This window comes from Centroberyx affinis, unplaced genomic scaffold (genome assembly GCF_046629955.1).
Source record: "Centroberyx affinis isolate AG114_WGS23_722 - 3 ecotype Tasmania unplaced genomic scaffold, CSIRO-AGI_Caff_v1 ptg009049l_1, whole genome shotgun sequence".
In the NCBI taxonomy this organism is placed as follows: domain Eukaryota; kingdom Metazoa; phylum Chordata; class Actinopteri; order Beryciformes; family Berycidae; genus Centroberyx; species Centroberyx affinis.
This window is the reverse complement of record NW_027284408.1, coordinates 1267-10000: the sequence shown is the minus strand read 5'-3', so window position 1 is coordinate 10000 and position 8734 is coordinate 1267. Positions and strand designations below refer to the sequence as shown.

The 8734-nt window shown below is 42.9% G+C and overlaps 1 protein-coding gene across 1 annotated transcript in view; it reads left to right on the top strand.

Moving 5' to 3' along the window:
* Positions 1 to 8475, top strand: part of khk (ketohexokinase) — a gene marked incomplete at its 3' end in the record, with an annotated part of 18337 nt that extends 9862 nt beyond the window's left edge. The window contains exons 5-8 of the mRNA XM_071514499.1: positions 5904 to 5976; positions 6947 to 7093; positions 7324 to 7412; positions 8318 to 8475. Of these exons, the coding sequence (XP_071370600.1) occupies positions 5904 to 5976; positions 6947 to 7093; positions 7324 to 7412; positions 8318 to 8475 (467 nt within the window). The remainder of the gene's footprint in view (positions 1 to 5903; positions 5977 to 6946; positions 7094 to 7323; positions 7413 to 8317) is intronic.
* Between the last annotated feature and the right edge of the window lie 259 nt (positions 8476 to 8734).

Below are 8734 nucleotides of genomic sequence, written 5' to 3'. Positions count from 1 at the left end.
ATGGTCATAATTTAATGATTTAATAATTCACGCTGGTCTAATGCAGGACAGATGATCCACTGCAGAGCGAGGCAGCAGAGAGACCGTCCTGTGACTGTGATGTCACAGGTTCAAGTCTCTTAGAAGAGCGAGTGTGTCCATTAACCGCCATGCGTCCGGTCAGTTTGATGTTTAGATTTGTTTACTAAACATCTGGACGGATGCAGAAATATACGAGAGATGAAAGTACAGACACTGTGGACACTGAAATCCCTTTTCACTAAGTGGAATTGTTTAGAAAAATCTTTTCTGCTGTTATGAAAGCTGCAGGATAAATACATGAATGCTCCCACTGCAGAACATGAATCAGCTGGACATCCTAAATTAATAATTAAGTAATTATAGAAAAAAGATGAGTTCTTTGAGTCTCCTCTGTTCTTATGTGTTTTCTTGGACGTTGATGTCATACATGATGATTCAGGGTCAGGAATATATCAGGACACCAGACACTTTCACTCATTATTATTGATTGCTTGTAATGTTGATAATCTCGGAATTCAATATTATTCTTCTGCAGCATAGGAGTGCCAGCTAAATATCTAACATATCAGTAATATCAGATAATGAGCTGATGCTTCCCAGAGCTGCTGCTGTTCAAGTCGACCGATATTTCTGTTAAAATTTCTCCTCGACTCCGTAAATAAAGTCGGATTTCAGGTTTCAGGGTTTTTCTTCACTGTCAGTAGAAAGAAGTAGAAAGGTTAGAGTTAAGGGTTAGGGTTAAGGTTAAGGGTTAAAGGGTTAATGTTAAGGGTTAAAGGTTAAGGTTAGGGTTAAGGTTAAAGGGTTAATGATAAGGGTTCAGTCAGGAACACTTTAGTCACAAGATAAAACCGTTAATTGCAACTAAAGGTAATACAGTTATGATTGGCGGATATGGCTCTGCTGTAGCAGCTCCCTGCTTACCCAGCAAGCATGCTGAAGGTACAGCAGGGGCGCCATGCAAATCCCCCAAACCACAGAACCATATGCCAAACATAACTGGTGCAGACGATTTTTAGTAAGTTACCAGCTGATCAATAATAGAAAGATCAATGTGTAGCAACAAGCTTGTTGCAGACCTCAAGCAGTGGCACCAGACGATGCTGTTGCTGACCTCTGCTAAGTTGTAAGTCAGATTTACAGAGAAGAGATACAAGCATGCATCCTGAAAGAGGCCATCCTACAGTTATGTGAAATATCTATGTGTAGCAGCAAGCCTGCTGCAGACCTCCGAAATTAATTATATTAAAGAACAAGGATGCAAGATACACCTTGAAAGAGGTTGTACTACGGTTATGTGAAATATCTATGTGAGCAGCAAGCCTGCTGCAGACCTCAGCTATCACCTACTGCTTCTTGGGAGGGATGCAGGCATGCATCCCGTGTGAGGTCATACTACCTAAATCAGAGCAGTGAAACCCAGTCAACCACCTTATGCAGCATCTCTTATGTCATATGCAATTTATTGATGACAGCAATAGTATCAATTAGGCTATATGCACTCATGCTTTGAGCTGAGACAATATCAAGAGTCCAGTCGAATATAAGGGAGAGATTCTTTAAGGAGCGCAAAAAATCCCCCAAAACAAAATTGCTTCTCACTAAAATGAGCTGCATTGAACTATTTCTTTGATATTTATTTGACTCATGTAAAGCAACAAGCAATTGTAGTACAAGCTTACAATCCCAGCTAAGCAGCAGCATGTCAGCATTATGCTTCAATACACAGCAACACTGAATCGAAAATGGAGCTCAGCCAGCCAGCCATAATGATGCATGCTTGTACCATGATAAGAGCAAATATTCAATGCAAATACTCAGCTTAGGTGAAGTGGAGCAATAGGAACTACAACTCCCAGCATCCTTATCGGCGTCATGACGTCATTGCTTGCGATGAAATTCCATGGGAATGCCCTGGTCCGCGGTGGGGTCTAATGCTGGCAGAAAAGACCAGTTTACAATTACAATTACAATTTCACATTTGGCAGACGCTTTTATCCAAAGCGACTTACACATGAGATTTGCATACAACACAAGCAAGTTTCTAGATAGGAGAGAACAACGAGAGTAAGTGCTATAGAACTAAGTTCTGGTCCAACAGGACAAAGGTGCTACGAGACAGTGCAACAAGCTAAGTTCTGGTCCAACAGGACATAGGTGCTACGAGGGAGTGCTACAAGGTAGTGCTATGAGGTAATGCGTAGAGTGCATCAAATTTTTTTTTTTTTTTTTTTTTTTTATGAAAGGAGGTATTCGCTAAAGAGCTGGGTCTTTAGCCTTTTCTTAAGGATAGAGAGGGATTCTGCGGATCGAATGGAGTTTGGCAACTCGTTCCACCACCGGGGAACCACAGAAGAGAAGAGTCTGGCTAGAGATTTAGGGCCTTGCTGAGGTGGCAGCACCAGGCGCCGCTCCATGGCAGAGCGTAGTGAGCGGGAGGGAGCGTAGACCTGAATGAGGGAGTTCAGGTAGGTCGGAGCCATTTTGGTTATTGTTTTGTAGGCGAGCATCAAGGACTTGAACTTGATGCGGGCAGCAACTGGGAGCCAGTGGAGGGATATGAATAGCGGAGTGACATGTGCTCTTTTGGGCTGGTTGAAGACCAGACGCGCCGCCGCGTTCTGGATCATCTGCAGAGGTCTGAAAGTACAGGCCGGGAGCCCTGCCAGTAAGGAGTTGCAGTAGTCAAGGCGTGATATTACAAGAGCCTGTACCAGGAGTTGTGCTGCATGCTCAGACAGGTAGGGTCTGATCTTCCTGATATTGTATAGAGCAAATCGGCATGACCGAGCAACAGAAGTCACATGCTCCTTGAAGGTTAGCTGGTCATCAATCATGACACCCAAGTTTCTGGCAGACTTTGTGGGTATGAGCTCAGTTGATTCGAGCTGGATGCTGATTTGTTGTTGTATAGAGGGACTGGCTGGGATGACAAGGAGCTCAATCTTTGACAAGTTAAGCTGAAGGTGGCGTTCCTTCATCCAAGCCGAGATGTCGGCGAGACATGCCGATGTCCGCGCCGAGACTGTGGGGTCGTCTGGCGGGAACGACAGGAGGAGCTGGGTATCGTCAGCATATGGATGATAAGAGAAGCCATGTGAGCGGATCACTGCACCCAATGAGGTGGTGTATAATGAAAAGAGAAGGGGTCCAAGCACTGACCCTTGAGGTACCCCTGTGGACAAGTAGTGGGATTTAGACACTTCCCCTCTCCAAGACACTCTGAAGGATCTCCCTGAGAGGTAGGACTCAAACCAGCAGAGAGCAGATCCTGAGAAGCCGAGCTCAGCGAGTGTGGAGAGGAGGATTTGGTGGTTCACCGTGTCAAAGGCGGCCGATAGGTCAAGTAGCAGTAGGACAGAGGACTGACCGGCAGCTCTAGCTGATCGCAGTGTTTCTACTACAGACAAGAGCGCAGTCTCGGTAGAGTGTCCGCGTTTGAAGCCAGACTGGTTGGGATCATACAGGTTGTTCTCAGAAAGGAACTCAGAGACTTGATTAAAGACCGCCCGCTCAAGTGTTTTGGAAAGAAAGGTGAGTAGTGAAACCGGCCTGTAATTATCAACCTGAGATGGGTTGAGTGTAGGTTTCTTTAGTAGCGGGGTAACCCGGGCTTGCTTAAAAGCAGTGGGGAACACACCCGCTTTCCAGGCTTGAAGCGGACATTCACGACCGAGTGAGAGCTGATATCATGACCGGCCGTCGGCTCGTAATCAGAGTTCCGACTCTCGCTCCTTTGCGAGAGTCGCGGCGGGATGAGTCGCGCAAACGCCATTCTTTCCTGGACAATGCCTTCTTGAAGCGGTATTATAAGACTGTAGTTTGCGAGATAGGAGCTCTGACAGCGGGTTTGGAGGCCGATGGTGCTGCCTCTAGAGATTCTTCATCTGACAAAAATGAGACATCTTGAGCCCGAGAAATCAGCGCGACCAGCGGCAACTTGTAGCAGGTAGGAGCAGCAACATGACTAGTAACAGCAGCAGCAGCATAAAGCTTTACCAAGCAGCAGAGTGTGCAGCAGTTGTGAAGCAGGAATCAGTGTAGGAGGAGGCCATTTAAATAGACCGCCTTGTTGTGAGAATGGATTATGATTGGTGTGCGTGGTGATCAGCTGGAAGATGACTAGCAACGCGTGACCTCCGTGTCCTGCATGAACTAACGCAATGCTTCATTTAAGGGTTAAAGGTTAAGATTAGGGTTAAGGGTTAGGGTTAAGGTTAAGGGTTAGGGTTAAGGTTAAGGGTTAAAGTTTAAGGTTAGGGGTTAAATGGTTAAAGGGTTGAAGGTTAAGGTTAGGGTTAGGAGTGAGGATGAAATGTTCCTCCTGTAGTGAACAGTCTCTTTACCAGCTGTGTTGATGAAGTCATTCCTGAGTCAGTCAGATGTTCGTGTTTCTATCAGTTTAATAAACTTCCTCTCTGTTAGCTGCTGCTGGTTTTAAACAGAAGCCTCTCTGCAGTGGTGAGGATTAATTTATTGCTTTAATTAATCTAACTTCTCACTGCATGTCTAATATTTCCACCATAATATTACATCATTCCCATTGTATTATGTTTTTACACTCATGTACTACACATCCTTATCAGCTGAGGAGTTTCCTTCCAAAATGATCTTCAACATTTGAAAAAAGCTGCACTTTGTTACAAAATGATTTCAGCACCAAAAACATATTTCCAAACTGAATCCTTTATACTTTAGAGATACTGACAGATGAAATGATGTAATGTATTTTGTCCAAGGTGGATGTAAAGCATTTTGGAAGTGAACTCTTCAGATTAAAGTGTGAAATTGATCTGTAAACAACGATAAGCACCAAAAGACGATGTTTATTATATTAATTCAGTCGTATGAGTTTCATGGTGTAAAAACACGAATCACAGAACAAAGTGTTTGTTTTCTGTTCCACTTTTCTTTGCTGAGTTTGTTCTCTGGCTCTTTCATCCCAATGATGATCGAAATAAATTTATTTGATAAAAAACCCACAATAAATTCAGGCCTGAATGTAACATTATCAAGCCAAACTGCATCATTAAGATTAAGATTAAGATTATCTAAACATACAAACGTTTTATTTTGGTTAGAAACAAATCCACTGTCAGCTGTATGATCCATAGTGATCTAACAAGCTTTCCAATCATGTAACTGTCAGAAGTTTTAATTCCCTAAATTCTACTGATTATTGAGACGTATTTACATACAGAGTGTCCAAAATATTAGGAGCATCTCCTCCTTCCATGAAACAGACTGATCAGTTTGGATCAGACTGATCAGTTTTATCGATTGATCTGTTAAATCCACTGCAGTTCTGAAGGAGCAGGGAAGGTTTGAACCTGGATTCATGAGTCTGGGTGGAAGGTGTTGATCCTCCCAACATTCAGTTCACTCTGCATGTTCTCCTGATGTCCTCCCTGATGTTCTCCCTAATGTTCTCCCTAATGTTCTCCTGATGTTCTCCTGATGTTCTCCTGATGCACTCTCCTGATGTTCTCCCTGATGTTCTCCTGATGCACTCTCCTGATGTTCTCCCTGATGTTCTCCTGATGTTCTCCCTGATGTTCTCCTGATGTTCTCCTGATGTTCTCCCTGATGTTCTCCTGATGTTCTCCTGATGTTCTCCTGATGTTCTCCCTGATGTTCTCCTGATGTTCTCCTGATGTTCTCCCTGATGTTCTCCTGATGTTCTCCCTGATGTTCTCCTGATGTTCTCCTGATGTTCTCCCTGATGTTCTCCTGATGTTCTCCCTGATGTTCTCCTGATGTTCTCCCTGATGTTCTCCCTGATGTTCTCCTGATGTTCTCCTGATATTCTCCCTGATGTTCTCCTGATGTTCTCCCTGATGTTCTCCTGATGTTCTCCTGATGTTCTCCCTCCTGTCCGTCAGGAACCTTCCTGATGTTACGGCAGCAGATTTCTCGAAGGTCGACCTCCGTCAGTTCAAGTGGATCCACTGGGAGGCGAGTCTGTTTTATTTTTAAAGCCTTTATCACAAAGTGTTTCCATCACATCACAGGATGAGCTGCTCAGTCTGATAAAAGACTTTCAGTTCAAAGGAGTGGAACTTATTTCTTAAATTTGGAGTATAAGAAATTTGTCTTTAAGTAGCTACATTTATATCTGGAGTGTGTTCCCCCAGGCAGAATGATGTTTGAACTGAATCTGATCTGTTTCAGCTCCACACCCATGTGTTCAGATAATAGTGATAATAGTGATAATAGTGATATCTTATAAGTTTTACATTGAGCTGCTTGTTGCCATGTTACTGTCTGAAATTAATTTTAGTTTAGATTAGTTTAGATTAGTTTAGAATAGTTTTAGTTTAGATTAGTTTAGATTAGTTTTAGATTAGTTTAGATTAGTTTTAGTTTAGATTCGTTTTAGTTTAGATTAGTTTTAGTTTATATTAGTTTTAGTTTAGATTTGTTTTAGTTTAGATTAGTTTTAGATTAGTTTAGATTAGTTTAGATTCGTTTAGATTCGTTTTAGTTTAGATTAGATTAGATTAGTTTTAGTTTAGATTAGTTTTAGTTTAGATTCGTTTTAGTTTAGATTCGTTTAGATTAGTTTTAGTTTAGATTAGTTTTAGTTTAGATTAGTTTAGATTAGTTTTAGTTTAGATTAGTTTAGATTAGTTTTAGTTTAGATTAGTTTAGATTAGTTTTACATTAAGTCTGGAGCAGAAGACTCTTCTCACCTCCAGCAGGATCATCAGTTTAAAAGTAAATCAGTGAAGGAAGCCCCTCCCACCTGGCGCTCCCAGCAAGTCAAAACAAACACTACGATTATTTGCAAATATTAATTGAGCCAGATGTCAACCAGCAAGCTGCCACACACACTGCAGTGTCCTGTCCTGTCCGTGGGACTCGAACCCCCGACCCGTTGCTCTGCCTCAGCTCAGTTGTGTGGTTCTCTCTCTCGAACCTGCAGGGCCGAAACGCCGCGGAGCAGGTGAAGATGATCCAGCAGGTGAAGCTCTACAACGACTCGTTGCCACAGCAACGCAGAATCACCGTCTCCGTGGAGATCGAGAAGACCAGAGAGCCGCTGTACCAGCTGTTTCCTCACGGAGACGTGGTACGACGTCCTTCAGCTTCATATCAGCTTCTCTGTTTTCTCATAGAGACTCTATATAGAGTTGATCGTCTATATTGATCACTGCAAAACTGATTATGTTCATTTCCCCTGAACAACATCAGAGGAAACTGAATCCATTGCTTCTTACAGTTTGTATTTTATATATATATTTATATATATTTATAAATAAAACAATGCATCGCTCCCTCAGTTCCCTCTCTGGTTCTCAGGTTTTCATCAGTAAAGACGTGGCCAAGCACTTCGGTTTCCACTCTGCTGCTGCTGCGCTGAGCGGACTGTACAGCCGGGTGAAGGAGGGGTGAGTGGGGGGGGGGGTCAAAGGTCAGGATAGTTAGGCTGCATGTCCACCAGGAACTTTTCAGAGAGCTAGAGCTTCTTCTTCTTGTGGTTTTCAGGTTTTCAGGTTTTAGGGTTTTCAGCAGCATCACATATTGGTTTTTCATTTTCCCTGGTCTTTTTCACCAGAGCCATGACAGCTCTTCTGTCTGGTATCTACTGAGTGATGCTACATGATGCTAGCTGTGATGCTACATGATGCTAGCTGTGATGCTACATGATGCTAGCTGTGATGCTACATGATGCTAGCTGTGATGCTAGCTGAAACAGCAGAAACAGAGAGCAGACTCACTCATCTATTTTCCAAGCTTCGCTCTAATATGATTTTTTTTCTTGAAGTTAAAAAAATCTTCTCTCTACATTCTGTCACCAGGACAAAACAAGTTTGACCTCTGACCTCCTCAGTATTGATTACTTATAAAGTTGGTGTTTGACTCTGCTGACCTCACTGTTAATCAGCTACATTCCATAACGTAAACTAGAATTCATCCCATTCTTTTTGGTCTTGATGCTGTTTGGCTACAGCTTCAGTTTGACCTTTGACCTCTGATCGTGTTGACCTGGATGTTATGAGACTCGGCCTGAAAATGTCCGTCTGTGTCTCTCTGTTTTCTAAAATCAGTGGGATTATTTCCCCCTCTTCCTCACCTAATATGAAGGTGAATTTCTGACCGTAGCATCGCGAGTTCGAATCCGGCCCATACCTTCTGCTCAATACATTGAAACATACAAAAATACAGTTTATACACACAAATGATAAAAACAGTGGAAAGAAGAAGAGAAAATAAAGAAAATAATACCATCTTTAAATACAATTTTTGTGTGTGTGTGTGTGTGTGTGTGTGTGTGTGTGTGTGTGTGTTGCAGAGCGGTGTTGATCTGTGCCTGGGCGGAGGACGGAGCGGACGCCTTGGGTCCTGATGGACAAGTCGTCCACTCAGATGCCTTTCCTCCTGAAGCTCTGGTCGACACTCTGGGAGCCGGAGACACTTTCAACGCTGCTGTCATCTTCACTCTGTCCAATGGTGAGTTAAGACCTTCATCTTCATCTTCATCTTCCTCCTTTAACCTTCATCTTCACTCTGTCCATTGGTGAGTTAAAGCTGCACTAAGCGATTTTCTGACCACTAAAAGGTGACAGAAACTGCAACACATTTGTAAATAAACCACAGCAAAGCTGCTGGAGTACAGAAGCCCCAAAAGACAAACCTAGTGAAGGGCCGTGCATAAATGCTAACAGCTAAGCTAACTGTACCTACAGAAGGTGAAGTGTCACTAGTTACC